The sequence below is a fragment of the Kwoniella dendrophila genome, chromosome 8 (assembly GCF_036810415.1).
Source record: "Kwoniella dendrophila CBS 6074 chromosome 8, complete sequence".
NCBI lineage: Eukaryota > Fungi > Basidiomycota > Tremellomycetes > Tremellales > Cryptococcaceae > Kwoniella > Kwoniella dendrophila.
In genome coordinates, this window is record NC_089483.1 from 40552 (window position 1) to 65325 (window position 24774).

A 24774-nucleotide genomic window follows, 5' to 3' on the forward strand; every position below is an offset into this window, starting at 1 on the left:
GTGAAACAGCTGACAACAGAAGGCTATCAAAAGCCATTTTCTCCTCACTGGGAGGGGCAATCCACATTGAACTATTTCTGCACAGTGTAAGGTAACGTACACTTGATCGATATGAGATTAATCGTTCCTGTTTAAAAATGTCAGGTTTACGTCAACGATGAACAGATTATGAACCTACTTACTTCATCCACATCTAATTCTGCAATTTTTTCCTCTTCCTCGGTTGTCAAGCTTACATAAAGCTCCTTAACAACTTCGTGAAAATCCTCTTTTGATAAGGTTAAGAAAGTTTCGCATAAAGTCGATCGTGGTATATAAGAAAGTATGTTTTGTTTGATCGCTTGAATTGACCATATTAACTCTGCTGAGCTTTTACTCATCTTTTCAGTACTATGGGTCTAGGAGTACGCCCTGAAGAAAGGTATGTTTAGCTTATGGTTAGTGGTGAGCGTTGTTCAGGTTTGATTTGAGGGATATACTATGTAACGAGAATAGAAAGAAGAAAGAGGAAGAAGAAGAAAACAAACGGCAGAAGTTGTTTGCCTCGGAGGGGTACAGTCAGTTGCAATGCAATATGAATGATCAGTATAGACATAACGCACGGACCCTATGAAGGTACGGTACTGTACGAGCTATCATTGATTGATCGCGCTATGGCACATCGCATCCACTCCCTCCCTCAACAATGAGCAATGACCAACCGAAGAAGACAACAATCAGATTAGTATTATCGCCTCAATTTTGACTGACACTGGAAGACTTGAAGTATCTTCAAATGATCAGTCAGTAGCGATGGAACAGAAATACAAGGAGCAAGATAGCAGATGGTTTCTGACTTACGAAGACCTCATGTTCTCGAGAATCAATCACGAAATTTGATTCCGTTCTATCGGTCTGAGACGCGTTTGTTCCTAATTAAGCGATTCCTACAAGTAACAGTACCTGGTAATCTTCTCAGACCTTTTTTCCTTTTAACCTTTTTCTTGATACAAAGCACGCGTATCTAATCTTTCATTTTCTCATTAACATCTTTCGACCTCGTTGACGATAGACGATATATTGTCGTCTCATTTCATAGCATTGGAAAAGACGGCTATAGAATTCCTTTGGCTTCACAGCATCACAGAATCCGAATTCAGTAAAACAGTACATATCAATCGATTATCGCATTTCCGCTTCGCCTTCTTCACCTCCTACATTACACACAAAAACCTGTAAATATGGCACCGGGGAAACAGCCTACGATGGAGGAATTAGCAGAGAGGTATGTCCAGCTGTGATGTGATTGAGCTCCGTTATACTTGTTCCAGCTGCTAATTCACACCTGACCTTAATAGGATTATCTACTCAGATCGATGTATGTGGACTAAATTACCGATTACCGAAAGCGAATTGGATAGAAACGCTAATTGAGAATATCAATATATAGATTCAGATGACAGATTCGAATATAGACATGTGATACTTCCAAAAGCGATGTTAAAATATATTCCAAAAAGGTGAGTGAAGATAAGAAAGGCATTTACACCTATCTAAAAAGATATCATGCTATTATGGAAACTGCTAAATAACGATTTTATCTTTTACTATATACCCTTAATCTCGATTTCACTTCCCTCTGTCCCAACTCACCCCTTATATGTTATACGACTGGTAAACACCGGCCATCTCATCTCCTCAACTGTCCAATCGTGCCAATCAATCCTGCTCGTCCACAGCTATTTCTCACCAGATGATTCGGGATTACTTCGAATACTTGAAGAAAATGAGTGGAGAGGAATAGGGATTACACAATCGTTGGGTTGGGAACATTTCGAAGTGCATGGTAAGTTGGAGAACGTCTATATAACGTAGCCGAGGTGGGAAAACAGGAAGTCTCTCTTTATACAATTAGCTCTAATGGATACAGATAAATCAGTAATTGTCTAGTTAACTAGTATTAGCGAGATGATCATTGTGCCAATTAGAAGGAAATAAAGGGCGATACCATACGTGATGGAGTATCATTGGTGGTGAAACACAGCTTACATAATAATCTTTTTCTCAACTAGCTCCAGAACCACATATATGTAAGTCGACTCCCTCATATCGCTGAGTAGCTATTCCTATATAGATCTGCATACCTTGAGGGAGCTAACTCATATTCATTAAATCGCTTGTTCACCTAAATAGTACTTTTCAGACGACCTCTTGTAAGTACAATGATACAACAAATCTTCATACCTGTTCCTCCCTCTTCAAGCTGACTTGTTTACCTTCTTCAGCCTACTAAACGATAATCCAAAGATTATCAAATAAAATGGACTCTCGCGCTAAGATGTGTAATGTAGCGGTATTTAACGCAAGGTGTCATTGTACATAGGTTATATAGATTGGAACTGAGACCGTCTATGTTCTGAAGGTTATACATGTTAGGGCGAGATGACGACGGTCACGAGTTTCAATATCGTGGTCACAAAGACGGTAACCTTACACATTAGACTAGACAGATTCCTTTATTTTCATTTTTGATTTCTTTCCCTTTTTTACATAAATTTCAGGTTTTTTTTCAAGTAGAATGATTTTCTTTTTCTTTTTCTTTTTCTTATGCAACACAATATGACATATGAAGGCGTACTGAATAATGAGTTTGAATGATCATATGACATAAAGAGAAAGAGAAGGGATCAATGTGAATAATGTCAATATCAGTTACTGTGATCGACATAGAGTAGCCAGCTCTGCAGAAATAATCAATGAAAGTGATAAAATTTCACATAGTACAACATGATAGATAAAGTAGTGAATATGATATGAAGCGTGGATTTCATCCTTCTAACAACGTAAGATCCCATATACCTAGGCTGATTACAACCTGTTGAATGATAGGTTCTATAATCCAACGAAAGATGATAATCTACCCACAACAGCTAGTAGAACAACAGCTACTACCCATCTCCAACTTGGCATCCAATTTGGTCTGGCTCGCGGCTGATTTATTCGGGTATCACCGTTTATAACAGGTACTGCAGATTGTATATCTTTTGTTTCTAGTGAATTTGAAGTATTGGTCAAAGGTGTTTCGGTGGTAGACGACGGTATAGCGAGAGGGGAAGAAGTGGTAGTTGTTGGGTTTACGACTTTGGATGTCTCAACGTCGAGTAATGTAAGTTGAGTACGTTCTATGCGTATTAGTGGATCATCAACTTACGGAAGTGGCAGGATTGCCTTTGCCCATATCAGGAAGGTCTTGCATTTCAGGTTTGGCATACTGTAACGATGATGAGTTGGTATTAGCTAAACAATATACCGTCGCACTGCATCCATGAAGACATACATCAGGGAATATATCCTATACCGGGAAGTGGAAAGTTAGCTTAATTGCATGCTTGATATTAGAAGCCAACAAAGAAGCTCACTCTAAATTTCTTATTGGAGATGTTGAAAGCATGACTCTGCTTAGCCAGCGTTTTCTTATCTGCTTCACTCGTTCTTACAGCTCCAGCCGTAATTCTATAGCATTGTCATCAGCTGTTGGTTCTCTTTTCAGGGTTGTACATAGCTGAAGAAGACTTACTCATCCGAAAGCATAAAACTCAAAAGGCCTGTTAGAATAGTAGCAACTGACCAAGCTGCATTCCATCTAAAGGATTGCGAAATCAGCTATGGCACACAGAGTAGTAGCTGAGTAGCTAACTTACGTGCTTGGATGACTGAAAATCATACCCCTGATCAGCTTAGCCCAAAATGCTCGAAGAGGGACTGGAGGCTGACTCACTAAGAAGTCATACTCATACATATCTTATGACCAGTCTCAAATCTACCGGAAGGTGTAAACATTTTGACATCAGGAGGTTTGAAAGCTATGAGTGTGCGGTATACAAATTGGTCAATTCATTTCACTTCGCAGCTTTGAGGTCGTGGTACATGAGTTAGCTGGATTGAATGATCGACTCACGATAATCACTTGGAAACCAGATAAGACCATGATATTCTCCTCCAGCATAAGGTGTATCTGGTGGACCACGCTGTTAAGATGAAGGACGATAAGCTTAATCTATTCGAAGAGCAGAACTCCAAAGACAAAGCTTACTATGATGAAATGCCCTATTGGAGTGTATGTGTCAGCATAAAATATACACAGGTAACAAAGTTAAGGATATACATACAATCTAAAATATTCTTCTCTTCCGGACATGCCCAAATGAAAGGTGGAGGTGCTTTTTGCATGGCGAGATACTCCTGCAAAGTCAATCAGCTTTTAATCGTCAAAACGGAGATGTGGATACAGCTAACCTTCTGGAGCTACAAGAATAGATATATTTACTGGTCAGCTTATCTGTATCAAGGCGTGAGAAGGGAAAGTGCCAAAGAACAAAGAATTGATGAGATAGGTGGCGAGGAAGATACCAAAGAGATACAACTTACCCTCTTCTGAGCGACTTTCGTGGCCATGTTTGAAGATATTCTATCTATCTATGAGTACCTCTCTCAAAAGAGTCTATGACGTTAATAAGGTTAAATATAATGATAATCAAGATAAGGAAGGAATCAATAGTCTGATTATTGCGTATTATTGATGATTTGATTGTTGATGATGTTTCACATTTCAGACCGAGCAGGTCCAGGGGTCACAACTTTGATAACGTTAGATCCGAGCATAACGGAGATGACTGACGTGGCTTTATTCTTGATAATGAGATTACAAAGTTGATGGTAACCAACTTAACTCCTTTAAAAAATATACTTTATGCATTTACTTTATGCATCTACTGGGTGACATTGGTATGTCTGCTAGATGAGCTACAGTGCATGTAAGTCATGTTAGGAGGGATTCTAGCTGACAATAAACCAGCAATACATATTTCTACTATGCCGAGTTAAGCATGGAAGAGTAATGTCCATTCTACCGAGATTCCACAATCGACCGAGACTAACTCCCATATCACCCAACGCAACTCCTGGTGGCCTGAGTGAGACCAATGCACGATCTTCTACATTCTCAATTAAGTCATTCATCTGGAAATAGCTTCAACCATAATTGACTTTGGCTGAAGGTTCAACTTCATGATATCCCGCTTATGTCGGTATAATATCGGTACAATCGGCGCCGAATCCTCCACTTTTGACTAGCCAAAGTTAAGATTTAGAGCAGGATGTGTTGTTTCGCATGAATGAAAATGGGTATATGTCAATATATGATGATGGCGATTGATAAAAATATCCTCGTAATCTAACATGTACGCATATGCACTTTCGAATATCATACTGAAACAACTATATATTTATATAATAAATAGCTCAACTGTACTCGTCAAACATGGGAGCTTTTCAATCAAAATCATCAGATAACGAAATGAACAAGAAAGATTTCCTCAAAGTTGATGGAGATAAAATCACTCTTCGAGGGGAAGAAGTTATTTTGAAAGGGACAGCTATAGGAGGATGGAGTGAGTGAAGGATGAGTTATCATGCCTTATTATTCCTTATGTGGATAAGCTAAAACAAATGATTGTATTTGCTGTACTCCAGTGAATATGGAGAATTTCATTACTGGTTATACGGGACATGAACACCAATTGAGAGAAGCATTGAAAGACGTATTAGGTGAAGAGAAATATGAATACTTTTTCGAAAAGGTTAGTACTCTTGGAATGTTCTTTGCATAATCGATAGCGATTGAAAGCTAAAAATCAGAGTAATCGAATCAATCGTTCACGAATCTGTTAGTTCCTCGAATATTTCTTCGGTGAAGATGATGCCAAATTCTTTGCTTCATTAGGCTTGAATTGTATTCGGATTCCAGTAAGTATTAAAACCTCACCATATTTAGTATAGTGTTCGGCCAGCTTACTAACAGCCATGGTATTGACAGGTCAATTATCATCATTTTGAAGATGACATGAATCCTAGAGTATTTAAGAAAGAAGGCTTGAAACATCTTGATAGGGTTGTCGATATCGTGAGCTCACCACGTTGTTCGTATCAGCTGTGAAGGTATACTGAATGGGAACATCTCTCATATGAAGTGTGCGAAATATGGGATTTATACCATTATCGATCTACATGCTGCTCCTGGAGGTAAGGTCTCAAATTTCACTTAAATAGCGCTCCTTATATCTCAACTAACCGATTTTTAACCATTGACAATAGGTCAAAATTTCGATTGGCATTCTGATAATGCTACACATAAAGCTTCTTGTTAGTTAAATAATTCTTCAATATTTCTCAATGAAGGTAGAAAGTGTAGAGTATTTTAGGGTTTAGGCTGATTCTTCTGAGTCATAAGTTTATGATCACAAAGATTTTCAAGATCGAACCGTGATTATCTGGGAACATTTAGCTAGAGTGAGTGTTTTCTTAGTTTGTTTTTTGGAATGTTATATGTGAGGGATCTCACCAGACAAGTAAAAGCTGAATTTATCAATCATGTCGATTCTTAAAACTTCAAAATAGCATTACAAAGATAATACATGGGTAGCAGGATATAATCCCCTTAATGAACCTACAGATGAGAAACAAATTAGAATTGTTCAGTTTTATGATAGAATTGAAAAAGCTATCAGAGCCATTGACGATAATCATATTTTATTCTTGGAGTGAGTCCAGAACACTCGAAATATTACGCTTTACCAAAATTGCCATTAACGTTCCTAGACACTGACTGGAATTTCTCTATTCATTTTCACTTTTGCAGTGGAAAGTGAGTTCAAGTAACAATCTCAGCAACCCTGGTCATTCCATATACAGATAGGGGATGGAACTTGCGAAGATATACTAACCAAACTCCACAGCACCTTTTCAGCTGATTTCAGTCATTTCGGTAAACCTCTACCAAATAGTGTTTACGCACCACATGATTATTCCAAGTGAGTCATTCAGATTTTCTTGGTTTCGCGAGTGATTTACCGTACTGTGTAGCTGATAGAGCTAATCGACTTTTGTTCTTCTTCATTCAGCTACGGATTTCCTAGTACACCAGAGTTGTATACTGTAGGTCTGACTCTCTATCATCAATAATAAAATGGAAAGGACGAGCTCAATAACGATCTTTTGCGTTATTAGGGTACTAAAGAGCAAATCCAGATCCACAAAGATGCATTTAAGCGAAAAACAGAATATATGAGGATTCACAAGGTAAGTTGTAATGTCTATCTCAATTCTAATCAGCTCTTATCAAAGCAAGAAAGCTGACTTGTTTACTAATAATATATCGTAGAGTCCAATCTGGAGTAAGTACCATTTTCACTCATGTAAAAATTCCGACGCTACAATCAATACTGAGTATATGATATGATCAAACACATTATAGTTGGTGAATTTGGACCAGTATATCAAAATGCTCATGATGGTATACCAAATTGGGAAAAAGTAAATGATACAAGATTTGACGTATTAAATTTACAACTTGATATTTATGATAAAGCTAGAGCAAGTTGGTCAATTTGGGTATATAAAGGTGAGTCATAATATTTAGATTTGCATTTCGATCTAGATAAGATTGCTTCGATGGAAAAAAAGTTGTTTATATTTGCTGAGCTAAATTATCTACTGTTATACTCCACATATTCAGATATTGGTTTTCAAGGAATGGTTTACGCAGGCGAAGAAACTGCTTATGTCAAATTGTTATGGAACTTGTTCCAAAAATCAAAGGTTAGTTAGTACTGTGATCGCTTTTAGGGCTGATTATCTAGATAAAAGATATGAGGTCAAAGTATTATAAATGTAAATAAAGAGATGCTGATGCGATCTTTTTTCTATATTTACTTTCGTTTATACAGAAATTAGCAGCTAATAAATGGGGAGCTGATGATAAATATACCAAAGAATTATTCAAACCTATTGAAGAATGGTTATCGACCAATGCACCTTCAATTAATCAAAGATATCCTGCTAAAGGTGGTGTAAATGATTCATGGAGTGTTAAAGGACATTTATCAAGATTAATTAAAAATATTTTATTATCTGAAGAATTAGTTAAAGAATTTGCTGAATATTTTAGAAATAAATCTAAAGATGATTTAAATGAATTGGCTAAAAGTTTTCATTTTAGTGAGTTTTAATCTTTTCTTTTCATACTGTGAATAACAGTGAAAATGATAATTCTTCGATATATAAAAAGCTGTTAACTTTAAAAGCTGATGAATTGATGATTTGATTCGACTGTTTTCAAATAGAGAATTGTACCCAACGAACAAGATTGAACGAAATTCTTAAAGCGGACTCGAAACGATCTGAAAAAAAGTCGGAAGCTATTAGCGAGAAGTGAGAGCCACACGATCAATGGGTGAAGAAATTTAACTGTTAATCTGTATCGTAAATATATGCATAAATACCGTTGTTTCGATGCAATTACAGTATACTGAATTTGTTTACCTTGAATTGTTGTCTCCCGTTTCAATATCTTTGACTCAAATATGATGACCGATCGAGCAAATGATGTTGGCAGAACATGTAAGATGAAAAAAGCATTAATGAAACTCAGGCATTGTAGTATGCATACTGTACCTTTTACAGTAGGAGAGCCATCAACCATTATTTGGTTTCTAAGGATTACAATGGCATTTGGATCTATGATAAAAAATTACATGCGTACACCTGTTTTTTTGATACTGAAATACTGAAATACTGAAATATTGAAATACTGTAATTTTGAAAAGAGAATCTAAAGAGAAAACGATAAGATGAAAGTATCAAACGATGTTTCTTAGCTGTAACAATATAAAAATACTATTTTATTTCCAAGGAGAAAAATTCATATATATATATACATTATGTATATATATATATATATTTATAGTTAGTATTCCGAGAGACAAGAGAGAAGAAAGAAAGAAAGAAAGAAAGATAGAAAAAGTCGATGTTTGTATAATGATTTGATGATGCTGATTCTTGTGATACGTATGTATGTGATACTGTATATGTAAAATGTGGAAGGTGTCGTGAATAAAGGGAATTTGAAATTGTACTAATTTACATGATATGAAGTGAAAGAAATATTTTCTATCCTAAAGAAGCACCCCTCTTATGACCTCTACCTTGCTGATAACCTCTTTGACTATTTGAATTTTGTCTTCTAATAGCACCAGTATTTACACCTCCTACATTAAGATTTCCTGTTATATTACTATTGTTAGTTTGATTTGAACCTTCATTTCCATACCATAAAGCACCTAATAAATCTTTTGCTGTAGAAGCTATATTAGCTGCTCTACCCATTATACTTGCACCATCATCGTTATCAGAATCTAAGACGGTTGAAGAAGGTTGATTGACTAATGTAGGTTGTGCATTTGTTCCTACATGTGCAATTGTTGCTTTTACACCTGATGAAGAGTTAGAAGTTGATTTTGATTGTAATTTTGTATTAGTATTGTTACTTATCGTTGATGAAGGTCTAGCTGATGAAGAAGGTGGATTAGAATTGGGAGTTGAGTTTGCAGAAGTTGAAGAAGTGGGTGATATAGTTGTAGGTGGATCAGCTTTTGGTAAATCAGATTCACGTGTAGAAGTTGAACGATGTGGTAATGAAGCAGGTGAAGTATCTTTCAAAGGTCGAAGGGAGATCTAATTCTAAAAATGTCAGTCAGACCGAAATCTCACTTATTATCTATTACATTTTATACAATGACAATAACAAGTATCACTTACTTGAGGTGAAGAATGTGGTGTTGGTGTGTTGGATCTATCAGGTATATAATTTGCTTGTTGTTCTTTATCCGATTGGCCTTGAGATCCAAAAGAGGAAGAAGAGGATGATGATGACGATGGTTGCCATGTTTGACCTTCTTGTACATTATCTAATTGAGGTGAAACACCAGTTTTCCTTGGTATAGTTTGTTGAGATGCATAACCAGATGATGAACCACCTGATGAAGATGCAGATGCATTGAATGCTGGACTTTCAGTTGGAGATCTAGCTGATGAGCTTGAACCGAAAGATCCAGTTGATGAAGTCGATGTTCCTCTTGAAGCTGATCGATCATTCAAACTTCTGTCCCTAGAAGTCGTTCTAGCTCTACCACGATGCTCATCAGTAGAAACGTTGATAGGTGCTTGAGGTGAAGTTTGTGGTGAACCTGTTGGTCCAGGTGTCGTATAATCATATGGTCCTCCTGCACCTCTCATACCTCCGATACCAGTTGCAGCTGAAGGTGTGTAGTTGAAATATGCGGTGGGTGGTGATGACGGTTCTGGTAACGCACCTGTCTGGGTTTGAGGTGAACGCACCTTCAATATACTTCTTCCAGGTTGAGGAGGTGATAGTACATTCAAAGATGAAGATGAGGAACTAGTGGTTGATGATACAGAAGAAGGTTCAGCTGGAGATGGTTGTTGTTGTTGTTGTTGTTGCTGCTGTTGTTGTCTCCACTTAGGTTGAGGTGGCGGTTGATTGACTGTAGGTGGAGCTGCTTTGTTTTGGGTTGGCGAAGCAGAATGAGTCGGTATAGGTTGAGCAGATGCTTTACGTTCATCATGACTTGTATTTTTATTATTATTATTACCACCCAAATTAGGACCACCGAAATAATCTAATCCGACTGAACCATAATCATCCTCATCTTCATCATGATCTGCCCATTTACCTGTATGTTTATCAACTTGAGGTGAAGGGAAATCGAATGAAGTTTGACTATTATTACCTGGAGATTGATATTCAGGTGGGGGAGCATATATCATTGCACCTGAACTTCCAGGTAAATTCAATGTTTTTAAAACGGTAGGTGCAATTTTAGCTATAGTTAAATGATCTGAATTTGATCCTGATGAAGAATTTCTACTTAAAGAAGGTCTTGATGATCTACTACTTGAACTATATGAGGATGATTTCATTTCTAACATTTCATCATCTGAACTATCCAAACTACTTGATGAAGGTTGTTCTCTTGGTTCATCAAGTGCTATAACTTGTTCAACAAAAGTATTGAAACTGATATGTTTTTTGGAATGAGCATCTGAACCTGGTGAAGTTACTCCACCGGGAGAAATAGCATTATTGTTATGATCGGTGTTATTAGCTAAAGCAGTTGCTGTTCCAACATCTAAATTGAAATCTCTTGGAGGTGATTTTTCTCTAGTAACAGGTGTTGTACGAGCTGTCATAACGTTGGTATCTGATTTACTTTGTAATAACATTGGTCGATCATGATCCATATCAAGGGTATCTTCATCTCTTGATGTAGTGGCTTCAAGGATAGGTGAAGATGGTCGAGGTCCAGTAAGCATTTCAGATAATGTTCGATGCTTTAAAATTGGTTTCTTCAACACAGGTGGATTAGGGTTAGGTCGATCAATACCTAATCGTTCATCGGTTGTAGCTACTTTTAACGGACGAACTGGTTCTACGTTGGCAGTGTGTAGTGGACCATATAACCAGGTGACATCCGAGTCTTTCAACCTGTGTGAGGGGTGCAGGGGAAAGGGAAGGGGAGGATGATCATTAACTTGTAATCCTCAACACAAGATGATCCGAATTCAATGCGTGCCCATTGTCGAAAAGAAAACAGATATTCTATCGAAAGATTACAACTCCGCTCCCTCTCCACGACACTGCTTCTGATCTTTCCCACCATATGTAATCTATATCTACAAGAGAACACCTCTCCAGCGACAGACACAGAGCAAAGAACAAAACTCACCAATTCAAAGTTTCTGGACTTATCGTTTTTAATTTATTTCTTTGTTTTTGCCAAGTTCTCCAAGAAGCATTTTCTAATCTTACACCATTTGCAATTTCATGTTTATGTCTAGTCATATTTCTCCATGATGCCCAAACATCTTCTTCTGACCAATCATGAGATAAATAATCTACACAAATTGAAGGTAATCTATCTTGAATATCTTCTACTGATGGTGCTGCACTTGAATCAATAGGTAGTGAGGTCTACAGGTGGAGACATACACGAGGTGTATTAACGAACGTGAGAAGTTTGTTATAGAGGGGATTGTAAAAGGATAGTGGAGTTTGCATTTGTCAGCTTCAATCTCTTACTGATTTATCTGGATAATCTGTTGAATGCTCAATGTAGACTCACGATAGGCGGTATAATTTGAGCCATCTTGTAAGAATATGCTATACAAGTGAAGATATTTCACTTCGTCAAGGTGAGAATAAGAAAGAAAGAAGAAGAAAAACTGAAATGCTGTTGTGTAATGATATCCGATCGGGTTTTCCCGTCCTTTGATTACAAGTTGACAATGATTGATGCTTTGTTAAGAAGATTCTGTTAGTTACTAGAAGTCTTCTATACTTGTGAAGTATGAATGCAACGATATTTTAATGCAATGGAATAAAGTTGAAAGGGTGAGATGACTAAATATCTGAAGGCGGCGAGTATTGATGACCAATCTATCTATCTTGATCTAATGCCAAAACCGGTAATCCCAGTATGATTTCTTGCTACTCTTGATGAAGATGATCCGAAAGTTATGAATGTTAGTATTGTTGACCGTCAAGCATGAGGTCGTTATTGATATTGATGTTTGATGATAATGATAATACAATAAATGATATGTATATGGTGCAATGAATATGATAGAATTTCTGAAAATATGATAACCACTACAGCAGTCCAAGTTGGCAGTGGACAGAGACAGAGTGGTGATTATGGGATTTCGGTAAGGGTAAAACTACTTGCCCTGGGATGGTGCTAAGATGGTTAAGGGTACTGATTATACTGACTATGCTACTGATTATACTGATTATCATCTACTACACCTATACATGCAGCTACAGCTACGGTGACAATCTAAGCGGGGAGTTGAATGCGCTTGTATGGTGAAAGACCCAGCATAACCGGAATGATATGATGATAATTTAATATGCCAATATGCCAATATGCCAATATGCCATAATTTAACATAGGGTAATAATTTATATTAATCACCTGTTTCGGTAATTCCTTTTTTCACATTTTATCTGTTACTACGGACCGCCGCGTCGCTTCTATCAACTGTAGCTGTTACATACTCTGTAGCTATGAACAAACAAGGTATTAGACTGAGACTGAACTCATACCAGCTGACAAGAAACATTTATTATACATTTCTTTTTCTTGTCATTCTGACGTAGATCATCTATGCTACCTATTCCGTCTATAACCTCTTAACCTCTGCACTTTTGTCATTCCCCAGCCATATGTGTCGGTCACGAGTTGAGACAGAAATTCCACCGAACTTGGTATAATACCAAAGTTATATACCGAGAGCATCATCTTTACTCTTTTTATGGGGTAATCAGTGCCACCTCCACTTCTTTATTCACCCATGCATATCATCCTAATTTTTTAGATAACTTGACATAATACGTAAAGGTATAACCGAGAATCACTATTTTATCAGGTGTAAGAGGATAACGCAATTAGTTGTCAAGGGGTTGATTATTGCTTCTTTGACCTGAAATTCATCTAAAATCCGATCATATCAGGTTCATGTTACTTGTACACTTCTCCAGTTTTTAGAGTTTTTCCTCATTTTCCTTTGCCGCCGGCCAATATTTACTTCCTTTCCCTCTTCTCCTTTTTTTGTTGCATATCGGAACAAATCGGTACTACATACTAGATTGAGCATTCACCGTATACTTTTACTACCACAGCATATAGGAAATCTTTATCCAGCTATTACAAAATATTTTGTAAAACAGGTAAGGTTAATAACTTTCTCCATCAACTGGTATACAGAATGCCAATTAAACAAGGTCGTGAGAAAATTTCCTGTTGATCAAAGATCCTTGCTCGGTTAGCAAAGATCATTTATCTTGGTTCAAGGAAGGTTTTATCGGATTAACTAATTCGGGAATGAAGAGTGTTTCACCTCTTTTAGCATCTCTAAACCAGAATTTTGCAAGTTTTCGATGAGGCTCTATATAATAATGATTAGGAAAGCAAACTAATCGATCACATCGCATTACCCCCCATATCGAGGGTCATGAAGTGTCTCCTTATTCACTGATCAACCACTCATACATCAATGTAAGAAATGATTTACTGCAAAATTCTGAACGAATACCCTTCACCCTCAAAATTGATAAAATCAAGCCACTCACGTATTTTATCTTAGATAAAAACCGGTTAGATAACGAAATAAACGCTACTTCTTTCCTTAGACTAAAAAATAACATTTCGGCTGTTGATTAAAAAAGATGATATCACTTCAGTGTTTACTTATGGGATCTTACCCTTACACGCATAAAGATGCTGTCGTCAGCATGAACCTGAATGGAACTTTTGAGGTAGATTGCAAACAACAAGTATGCATTGCATTATAATGATGATATGTTTTGTCTAAATGTCTATTTCCGTTGTATCGTCCATATTGTCAAATTCCCATTCTACCTTTATGACATGTGTTTGAAGGATAGATGAGATGTTTGAACGACAGACCAGCTTTACTGTATTGTACAGTCCCGTTGTCCAATACGACACATTCCATTATAACGAAAAACCAAAGTAAATTGCTCGAATCCCCCCGTTTTCCTACATGATTCTACATGATTCTACATGAATCATCATCTCTGTTCAATTGATCCACTAAACCACCAGCATCTCTTGATCGTTGACCACCATTTCTACCTTGTAGATCAACTATCAATACACCTGTATTACTTGGATCGACGTGAGCAGTCAAGTTGTATCTAAAAGATGGAAATTAGCAAGGCATTCTATCCTTCTGATTTCAAAAGGGAATACTATCCGGAAAGAACAACTTTGTATTTGGATCAACTCACTTTACCATTAAATTCTCCACGGCTGGTTTTATCTTTGCTTGATGATTTTGTGAATGAATACCTTTCCCAACTATAACTCTTAATTCCTCGGAACCAGATCTTTGTGAAGATGAAATAGCAGATTCAACTTTTTCAATAGCTTCTTTTACGTATAAACCATGTAAATCGATTGTATCTGGTGGAGAAGCTTTGTTGTTTTCTACGTAAGATTATGGGTCGAAAGATTAGCACAAATAATCATATAATCATGTTCCCTAGTTATCAAAATTAAACTAGAACTTACCGTTAAAGATCCATGAACTCGCTTCATCATCCAGTTCATCTTGTTTCCTTTGATGTGATTTACCTTGTTGTGATAATTCATGAGCACGAGCACCGTCACCTGACCTACATAAAGTCCAGTTTGTTAGTAAATGAGAGAAGAAAATGAATAAGATGATTTTTTGCTATTGGTTTTGTGTGGGGTAATATGACATGTAAACTTACTGATAAGCTTGTTGTGATTCTGCGAAACATCTGCAATGGTTTAAGTGATATCAAAGTTGAAGAATCAGTTTCCTTACTCATCGTGAAGATGTTTTGCACTTTTGATTGATTAGATTAACTTACCGATGAGCTTCATCACCTTCTTTTCTAGCTTGATGTCTCAAAGAGGTATACCGTTGATTCGTAGCATTTATTTGATCTTGATTCTATATGTAGGAAGACCATTGCCGGGTCAGTCAACAAGCCTGTTACCAGCATATTGAAGCTATGAATCTCATATTGATCACCGAGCGATTGCCGATAGTGTAGATTCTCCGGTCTACATGGGGTTAGTACTCACCTGAGCAGGATGATGCGGACCAACAATACCACCTGGAGGTGATTGAGGTTTACTTATACCGTGTCCATTAGATTGCCATTGCTGCTGCTGTTGATGTATAGGTGGTGGGTATTGTGGCTGAGGTTGATATGGTTGTTGCTGTTGATGTTGTTGATATCCACCTTGCTGATACTGCTGTGGCTGTTGAGGATGGTATTGTTGTTGTTGCTGTTGACCTCCAGCTACATTAGCCCAACTAGGTTGTGATTGTGGTGGATAGGCTTGTTGTTGTTGATTATATTGATTTTGACCTGGATATCCACCTTGTTGTTGTTGCTGTTGTTGAAGATATCCTTGTTGTTGTTGTTGTTGAGGTGCTGAGGGTTCTTGTGAAGATCCACAACATATCTTAAATAATGATGTTAAAATTGATATCAAATTGGTATTATTGTTATTGTTTGACATTTTTTGATGTAGATTGCTTGGTATAAATGCACAGGCGAGGTTTCAAGAATATACAGGGTAAGAGAATTTACAAGATGAATTATGTAAGAAGAATGGTGATTCCACCTCAGCTCGACCTCGCTTGACACGTATGTTGAAGTTAATGAATGAAATAAGATGGGAACAAGAACATTGATTTTTTGATGAAAGGTCATGATATGTTTTGTTGACATGAATATAGGGTACGTAACCGGAATCTAGGGTCGAAATCAAGTGTACCATGCGGAAGACACGTTCATGGATAAGAGAAACAACAGATATTCAGGCATGCATACGTTCATTCATGCGATGAAGCTTTGCTTGAAACTCGTCGACAAGTTGGTTTGGTTATCATACTCAGAATGGGCAGATTCGCGATGGTGTTTGAAAAGGTTATCAGTGCTTTTACGCTTTCTGAGGCGAATACAAATATCACATTTCGAAAATATGAAAGAAAAGAAAAGAAAAGAAATTCTACAAATAAGAGGGTTTTGATATATCGTTCTATATTACCTCTACTTCCGCTGATTGATTTTGTGATCTTGATATATTTACCAGGATCACTTCCCCTTCATTAAATATACTCGTTCTGGAAACCCTTCACTAACTAGGTTTGACGAGAAATATGTATACCGTTCATCTTAAGCTTCTAATTTCTTCAAATTTTGATGTAATTTAGGTTCAGATTGTAATACTCTATCAACGATTTTTTTAATAACATCTCCTTTATTCTTTTCTACAGCTTTATCTAAATCTGATAATTGAGTTGTAGTCGAACTATCAATTGATGATTGCGATGATGATGTTTGTGATGTATGCTGTAGAGTTGAAGTATGTATCACATATCATATGGATATGATGGATGTGTATTTAAGATTGGATTTCGAAATTGTTATATCGCCACGTTCGATCATAACCATAAGGTATGTGAGGAATCGAAGTGGAGAAGGAGATTGATGTGAAGGAAAGAAATAAGAATCAGCTCCAGCTCCAGTCAATATCCAATATGACATGAATCTCTAATTTTGTATACTACTGGAAGAGCATGCGTCTCCCTTTGTATGCTTAACATTGGGGGAGAAGAGAAGAGAAAGAAAAACTCACGTCTTTCTCGAATTTCTTGAACTCTTCCTCCTTTTGAGCACGGTACGCCTCAATCTCCTTGGCAGCTTCTGATCTAGCGTCTTTGAGCTTTTGCACTCGGTCTAATTAGGATGGACGGTACAACGATCAGCTAAGTATTTCAGTCACGCTGACCCGAGAGAGCTAGCTGAGTATTTGTGGACTGTTTACCCACATTGTCTAGCTTTTTGCACTACCTTTGCAGCCTCTTTCTCTGCTTCGAGAAGGGTTTGAATACCTTGAGAATTAGCGGCCTGTGGAATATAGTGAAATGGTCTTCAGCTTTATAGCATACGGATCAGAATGAAAGAGCGACCACTTACCATTGTGTAAAGATTTGTGAGCCAAATAAGAAATATGCTAGGTAGAAAGGAGTAAGAGTTTGATTCAAGTATAGGATATATATTGAATGCATATGATGAATGGAAGGAGATGATCCGGATGTAAGCGTCACACCCTCTTTGTTGATGAGTAATAGGCGCGCGAGCACGTGGACTTACTCGTCAGCTGATTTTGTGCGCCTACTTTGATTGTGCCTCTTGTCACTATCATCCACCTCGTTCATACCGATAAATAATTATATCGTCAAAATTATATATTTACCTTGTCTATATCTGATCTGAACTACATCATCTTCGTTTCTCTTACACGCGATATACTTCTTTTCACCATGTCACTATATTCAGAAGATGACTTGGGTGGGTACCTGGAAGCAGATAATCAAAATACATCTGTAACATCAACAAATTTAGGAGACCCATTACACGCTTTAACATCAGCATTAGCATTACCATCTGAATCACAAGCTCAACAAGATGGTTTATTTGAAGCTGCACAAAAATTTGAATCTAATCCTTCAAAATTACCTGAATTAGTTCCTCAACTATTAGGTCTAATTTCAGATGGTAGTGATTCCATGTTAAGGTTTTGGACTTTAGATATGATCGCTTTGGCTGTCGGTAGAAGTGGTTTAAAATTGGATATTAAATTAAATGGTCAGTATTTTTGATATTCTTATTCAGGTAAATTATAACTTTTGAGAAAGAGAGCTGATTGTTTATTAAATCATCTTAAATCATGTATAGTCGCTCAACAATGTTTAGAAGCATTAAATAAATTACTTAATTCATCGTCAATCATAACCATAAAAGCAGTCATACCGATATTCTCAACTATATATCCTCTACTATTCCGATTATTAGCAACAACTAGACCACAACCTGAAATTGTTAATTTGTTTAATCAATCAAAAATGAGAATTTTGACATTTGCTTTAGATCCAAATTCATTGCCAAATAATATTGGTATAAGAGCTGTTTCATGGAAATTCTTGCAAAAAGTCATTTTGGCTGGTACAAGAGCTGCTGGAGCTGATCCCAGAGTGAGTCTTGTATCCATTCTACTTTTCTGTACAAAAGAGGTATACGAAAGCTAATGTAACCATGTTCCCCCTATGTTTAGTTACAACACAGAGCAACTAACCCAAACGACGTCAATTTTACCATGATTCAACCTGATTGCGCATTAAATCCCGCAGAAGTAGAAGAAGAAGGAAGCGCCCTCTTAACGCAGCTAGTAACACATTTGTATTCTTCATCGTAAGTTACATTCATTCATATTATCCTCTAAGATTCTTAAATACTGATCTCGACTTTTTACATAGTGATCCCGCATTATTACATCCTATAATCAACACTCTACCTATTCTTTGCAAATCTCGACCGATGATTGCAGATGCTTTAATAAGTTCAATGACACTGTGGACCCCCTCCGCACTTGGTGCGGCTGGTAGACAACCTATGGAAATTAGAGCTGTGGAAAAAACCATGAGAACAGTCATGTCTCACTTGTTACGGTAGGTTCATTCTTTAAAATTCAACAACCAATTTCTTAGTACTGATAGAATCACTTTTTTCCTAGACATCCTCCATTCGCCAATTTCTCTGCACGTTTGAATGAAGCTTTGATAAGACAAAAACAACGTATGGAAGCTGCTTTTACACATGAAGCCCAAACGCGTAAAGAAAGAAGAAAGGCTACTAAAGCACCTGGAAAACATCAGAGGGATGTTGAACCTGAAGCTGAATCAAGTCAACAAGCTCAAAAAAGGGCACGATTGGAAATGAAATCTGGTTCAGGTGTAGGGAAAGGTCCCGAAGTTGATATTAGTGATATACCGTTAGAACAGGTTATAGATGCTGTCATGGAAGGATTAGAAGTTGTACCTCTAGAACTTCTCAATATTGCTTTCGAAGTAAGTGAACCGAACGATAATATTACGGCAGGATTCGAGCTTATCAATCTGTTGATTCTAGAATGCTAAAAAGGCAATTATGGAAGGTAGTCCAGATTCAATACCGTTATTGGCATCAGTGTTGGGTGTTGGAAAGGTAGAACCAAAGGAAGAAGATTTGGATGAAGTGCTGAATCCCCTTGATATGGATTTGGACGATGATGATCTACTGGTAAGCTGTTCTCCATGATTTGCAACCCGCATATCTTCTAGCTAACATATTAATGGTAGCTCGATGATGTGGATGAACAACCGGAAGAAGAGGAAATGCCTAGGACTTTCAGTTCTTTCACTCTCCCTCCGCCGGAACCATTAGATGCAGAAGACAAGTCATATGTTTTGTCTACAGCTCTACAGCGTATATGGACAACAGGAGCGGACATTTCTACACTGCCTGACCCGAAGGAAGAAACTGATGCAATCAAATTGGCTGTGAAACCGAAAGAAATGTGGATGTTACTTTTGGCCAGATTAGCAACTAGAGTGAAAGGAGATACGGATCAAGAAAGGAGGAAGGCAGTAGCGGATTTCGTTGCGGAAGATTTCCTCAACCGGTAGGTTCGCAGCGTTTCTATACTTGATCCATTTATCGTCAAAAGCTGAATTGTCAATTCCATTCTTCCAGTTCGAAATTCGCCTCGATATGGCTCAATGAAGAATGGTACACCTCAAAGGTTTCTGCTTCCCCTTCATCGTCATATACCGAAAACCTCATATCAATTCTTACCGCTTATCTACCAAAAATCGATGTAAAAGATAAAACCCTTTTCGCATTCATATCTGATCTACCCGAAATCCCGTCTCAACTGATAGATATGTTGACGGATTTATGTCAAGATCTAGATAGAAATCTGGTTGGATTTTTAGCATTAAGAGATATAGTTGAAACTAGACCACCAGCTAGAAAATTAGCTTTAGAAGCTTTATTAGGATTATGTACACATCCTGAAAGGAAAATTAGAGTTCCAGCAATTATAACTACAGTCAGAAAATGGGGTCCTGATTCACCTATGATGCCTACTTTAGTAAAATATGCTTTGGGTATTTTGTGGAGATTGAAGGGTGACAGTAGGGAAAAGACAGTAAAAACTGAAGATGGCCAAGAAACGCAAGAAGTTCAAGATGAAGATGTAACGATGGAACAGGAGGAAGGTATTGAAATACCTGAAAAGGTAGAGAGTAAATATCTGAATGACGAAGAAGGAGAAGGAGAAGGAGAAATTACTACGGAAAGTATACAACAACATGTTGAATTAGCATTTGCATTAAGTAGACGTAAACAAGAATTATTAAATTCAATATTCAATTTATATCCATTATTACCTTCCACAAAACATAAAGATTTATTAGAAGCTCAATTAATACCTTTAATTCAATCTTTAGGACCAACTGAAAAATTATTAGAAATTTTGAAAAAATTCCCTAAAGGTAATGAAAAGTTAATAATGAGAATTATAGGTTTATTATCTGAAAATGGATCAAATCCAAATTTGATTTTAGTAATTAAATCTCTTTTAAGCGAAAAACAAGATCAAGTTGAAGGTAAATTCGTTGCTAGTGTTGTTGGTGATTTAGATAAAGTGAGTAAAATATATATACATATCTGTACTTTAGCTATTGATCTAATAGAAGCGTGGATGACTGATGTTTGATGCCCAATCATATAGACTGAAATTGAGAAACAACTTCCTCGAATTGTTGGTCTACTTGCCAATCCCGATGATAAAGATCTTGTTAGAACTGCTTTCGCTTCAATGTTAGGTAAAATGACGCCTGCAGATCTGATGGTCGCTTTACATCAGGATGAGACTCAACTAAAGTTCACTATAGAAGGTAAGTTCCGAGCAACCAAACAATACTTTGGACAAATCTGAGTAGAAATTGACACATGTATCGCAATTCTCTTTTAGCAATTGGAATATGTTTTTCAATGACAACAGTATTCAGATCAGATGTATTGGCAACATCAATGTCAAGGATAGCAGATTTATCAAATCAAAATAATACAGAATTACCTGTTGTTTTCTTAAGAACCATTATACAAGTAGTCACAACATATAAATCTTTAATACCATTTATTGCGAATCATGTTTTACCAAAATTGATAACAAATAATAAAACTAAAAAAATTTGGGAAAATAAACCTATCTGGGAAGGTTTTATTAGATTAGTTAAATTAATTTCACCAGCTTCATTCGGTTCATTATTACAATTACCAAAAGATCAATCAAAAGAAATCTTAAAAAAACAACCTACATTGAAAACTGGTTTGAAAAATTTCATTATAAATAAACCTGGTTCAAATAAACAGGCTTTAACTGAAGTAAGTTTTTCCCATCTTTTTCTCTACACGTGTAATACATTTCACATGTTATATATTCCCCCATTGGTTACATTTGGGGTACGATGTTAATTTAAAGGTCAACTGAACTGATAACGAAACCCTTTGTCTTTAGATCTTCGATGATGAACCTCCTTCTACCCCATCACAAGCAACAGTAATTCCTCCCTCACAATCTCAACAACCTTCACAAGCACAGGCGCCGGCCGTAGAAACGAATTAGAATAGAGGAGCAACAGCACCACCTGTTATTAGCAACAGTGATGTATTGCAACGATATGTATATTGCACGTTTACGAGCTTCAATATTATGAATTCACTAATCTGTGTTCAGAACCCCCATTTATCATGATACTTTCATTGATTAATTATACAGCCGTTTTCAGTGTGATCATCGCCAGAAATTGTATCTACCAAGCTTTAGCCGTAGAATATTGCTGTGCATGATAAACATTTTTACAACTTACAACTTATCAAACCAAACTTCAGCGTTCTCTTTGACATTCTCCTCATCGACTTTTGAGTCTTTAGCTGTATTACCTTTTCCCCAAAAATTACCAAACATTCCTACACCTTCTTCAGTAAATATAGCTGTACCAGTTTGTATAACTTGATTGATTTTACCAATGATATTATCAGTCTCGTCTAATTTATCTCTTGTATAAATAGTTGTCCAATTGAATAATTGTCCATTAAAATGTGTGAACAATATTGATGTGATGAATAACTTGTTCACTTCAGCTAAATATATAGGTCCCGTAACATTCAAAATAGGAGTTACAGATTCAGATCCTTGGGAATTATCAAATAATACAGAACTTTCAACGATCGACGATAAATGATGATGATGTCTTTGTTGTCTATATGAATTTTTCATTTCGTCGGAGGAATTGGGTAATTGGAATTTAAGTAAATTTAAATTTCCATATCCATTATCATGATAATCACCTTCGATTATACCTTTGAATGATTGAGGATATTTAGGTAAATGTTTATATTGAGGTACGATAATCTGATTTTGATATATCCAATTTTCCCAATCAATATGTTTTCTATCGAGATGATCCTTTGGACCTAAAAAATCTTCTAAAATCATATTTGTTATAATTTCGTTCAAGAGTGCACCGAATATATCATCGTTTATAGCAATCATGAAACCTAATTGTAATTTTGGTATTCTAACCATGTATGATTGTTGACCTGGTAAACTACCTGAATGTCCATTGATTATTTCATCACGATAATTGTAAATCCATTGACCTAAACCATATCCCTTTATACCATGTTTTGGCCATAATGATTTTGGATTTCCTTCCATAATTGAATATCCAGTTACAACTGTATCAATCACTGAAGGTGGAAGTATTTCAGGTGAAAGAAGTTCTTTTACCCATTTAGCCTGTAACAGAAACGATATCAATCATGATCAACTGATATCTAAACGGAACGAGCAATGTGGTGATATGAACTTACCATATCGTTTGCTGACATGATAACACCTCCTGGACCAGCTTCAAAAAGACCATTTGAATCTGTCCACCAACCTACAGAGCCTAAGTAACCTAAACATTTCGGGTCAAGTTTCTCTTTTTCCTGTTCAATCGAGTCTTCACAGGCTTGAAGATCTACACCGGTTCTCAAAAATGAGTCACTTCGATTACCTGACTCTAAAGCTTCTGTAGAATTGTAGGTCGTACTTATCAATCCAAGAGGATCAATTATATGTGATTTTACATATTCAGGCAATGTGAATCCAGATAACCTTTCAACGATTAAAGCTAAGGTAACATAATGATGATTATTATATTGCCAATCTTTACGGATTTCTGAAGATGGTCGAAGATTTCTCATGTTGGCCACTAGCTCTTTTGGCTCAGTATGATTACTGTATTGACAAGGTAAAGCTTCAGCTAAAGCTAAGGTTAACGTAGTTCTCAAATGCTTACTCATGAGAATAATCATGTCTGGGCATACCTGACCTCATAGCTGTTTTTGTTTTCTCAGCATATGAAGACAAATTCTATTCAGGACTTACTACCAAGATCAATCAAATCAACATGATCCGAAGCGTATTCATCCATTAATTTCCATTCTGGTAATATGTCTTTTACTTTAGTCGACCAATCTAGGACATCCCCATTCGGTAACGAGGTTTTATTCTCAACCAGTAATCCAACAGCTAAAGCTGTAAAGAGTTTGGAATTGGAAGCTATGGCGAATCGAGTCTACAAGTAGGAAATGTAAAAAACTAAGTAGCTTTCACCAGTATGTGTACACGAGGGAAAAAAGTATTTACATCACTGCTTACTTCGTTACCATATCTATCAGCTTCACCGAAAGAAAGAGTTTCTAAGATCCAATCGTTTCTCGACGAGTGACTTGGAAAAACTGTTGAATTGGGTGAAGCTGCTAAACCAATACTTATACCTTTTACTCCCCATTTGGTCCGTAATTGCTCGATTTTCTTAATCAGAGAATCAGAGACTATTGAAGATGATTCATTTGGAAGTGTAAATGGCCGCTGAGGAATTATCGTACCACAGGAACATGATAGGTAGAAGAGCGTATGTAGTATCTGCAACTTCATCCTGAGTAGATGGAGTGAACTGAAGTATGGTTATGAGTTTTCCGGCTAAGTGCTATTATCGACAACGGTGCGTCCAATCTTCGATTTTTTCGGTCGGAAGTACAAATGAAGCTTTATATCGTATAACAAAGCTATCAAGTGTCTGAGCAGCGAAGAAATCATGCCCAGGAAAGGTAAAAGAGATAAAGGAGAATTGATGAAGATAATAAGATTAATATTGCATCATCGTTCTCGGAATCATCGGATAAGACCGTGGTTTGAGTCAGCCGCTTCGTTGAGATCGCAATGTGCTTGCACTGCTTATCATGCTGTACGGACATACGATGATACCTTGTACGGCTCGATATCCTCAATTAGACATCGTTGATTGTCTCACGCGCAGATAGACATAAAGATTTAAATGCGTTACAACAAGGCCAAAATCTTTGAGATATAT

At 36.8% G+C, this 24774-nt stretch overlaps 8 protein-coding genes across 8 annotated transcripts; 3 read left to right on the forward strand and 5 right to left on the reverse strand.

Moving 5' to 3' along the window:
- Positions 1-1220: 1220 nt before the first annotated feature.
- Positions 1221-2279, forward strand: L201_005891 (cyclin-dependent kinase regulatory subunit; the record flags this gene model as incomplete). The annotated part of the gene is made up of 7 exons (XM_066221619.1): positions 1221-1264; positions 1338-1357; positions 1430-1499; positions 1719-1825; positions 2052-2069; positions 2173-2192; positions 2265-2279. 7 exons carry the CDS (start codon positions 1221-1223, stop codon positions 2277-2279), a joined length of 294 nt encoding a protein of 97 aa, XP_066077716.1.
- Positions 2280-2871: 592 nt separating this feature from the next.
- L201_005892 (uncharacterized protein) lies at positions 2872-4434 on the reverse strand (the record flags this gene model as incomplete). The annotated part of the gene is made up of 11 exons (XM_066221620.1): positions 2872-3129; positions 3191-3250; positions 3317-3331; positions 3399-3492; positions 3557-3622; positions 3681-3692; positions 3758-3842; positions 3938-4007; positions 4073-4086; positions 4149-4221; positions 4408-4434. The coding sequence occupies 11 exons, from the start codon at positions 4432-4434 to the stop codon at positions 2872-2874; spliced, it is 774 nt and encodes a 257-aa protein (XP_066077717.1).
- Positions 4435-5299: 865 nt separating this feature from the next.
- Positions 5300-8251, forward strand: L201_005893 (uncharacterized protein; the record flags this gene model as incomplete). The annotated part of the gene is made up of 16 exons (XM_066221621.1): positions 5300-5429; positions 5512-5618; positions 5710-5784; positions 5855-5941; positions 6009-6060; positions 6133-6180; positions 6269-6327; positions 6436-6578; positions 6774-6848; positions 6939-6972; positions 7045-7116; positions 7199-7211; positions 7292-7438; positions 7553-7635; positions 7764-8034; positions 8160-8251. 16 exons carry the CDS (start codon positions 5300-5302, stop codon positions 8249-8251), a joined length of 1488 nt encoding a protein of 495 aa, XP_066077718.1.
- A 734-nt stretch (positions 8252-8985) lies between these two features.
- L201_005894 (uncharacterized protein) lies at positions 8986-12041 on the reverse strand (the record flags this gene model as incomplete). The annotated part of the gene is made up of 5 exons (XM_066221622.1): positions 8986-9083; positions 9132-9549; positions 9634-11380; positions 11622-11866; positions 12018-12041. The coding sequence occupies 5 exons, from the start codon at positions 12039-12041 to the stop codon at positions 8986-8988; spliced, it is 2532 nt and encodes an 843-aa protein (XP_066077719.1).
- Positions 12042-14466: 2425 nt separating this feature from the next.
- L201_005895 (uncharacterized protein) lies at positions 14467-15977 on the reverse strand (the record flags this gene model as incomplete). The annotated part of the gene is made up of 6 exons (XM_066221623.1): positions 14467-14614; positions 14708-14906; positions 14991-15094; positions 15194-15223; positions 15317-15399; positions 15534-15977. The coding sequence occupies 6 exons, from the start codon at positions 15975-15977 to the stop codon at positions 14467-14469; spliced, it is 1008 nt and encodes a 335-aa protein (XP_066077720.1).
- A 659-nt stretch (positions 15978-16636) lies between these two features.
- On the reverse strand, positions 16637-17443 carry L201_005896 (V-type ATPase, G subunit; the record flags this gene model as incomplete). Its single annotated transcript, XM_066221624.1, has 4 exons — positions 16637-16813; positions 17100-17200; positions 17293-17371; positions 17441-17443. The coding sequence occupies 4 exons, from the start codon at positions 17441-17443 to the stop codon at positions 16637-16639; spliced, it is 360 nt and encodes a 119-aa protein (XP_066077721.1).
- Positions 17444-17787: 344 nt separating this feature from the next.
- On the forward strand, positions 17788-21974 carry L201_005897 (uncharacterized protein; the record flags this gene model as incomplete). Its single annotated transcript, XM_066221625.1, has 11 exons — positions 17788-18112; positions 18203-18498; positions 18579-18715; positions 18781-18972; positions 19038-19371; positions 19433-19582; positions 19642-19964; positions 20036-20990; positions 21078-21243; positions 21321-21733; positions 21867-21974. 11 exons carry the CDS (start codon positions 17788-17790, stop codon positions 21972-21974), a joined length of 3399 nt encoding a protein of 1132 aa, XP_066077722.1.
- A 240-nt stretch (positions 21975-22214) lies between these two features.
- L201_005898 (uncharacterized protein) lies at positions 22215-24338 on the reverse strand (the record flags this gene model as incomplete). Its single annotated transcript, XM_066221626.1, has 5 exons — positions 22215-23150; positions 23225-23636; positions 23698-23737; positions 23787-23976; positions 24048-24338. 5 exons carry the CDS (start codon positions 24336-24338, stop codon positions 22215-22217), a joined length of 1869 nt encoding a protein of 622 aa, XP_066077723.1.
- Between the last annotated feature and the right edge of the window lie 436 nt (positions 24339-24774).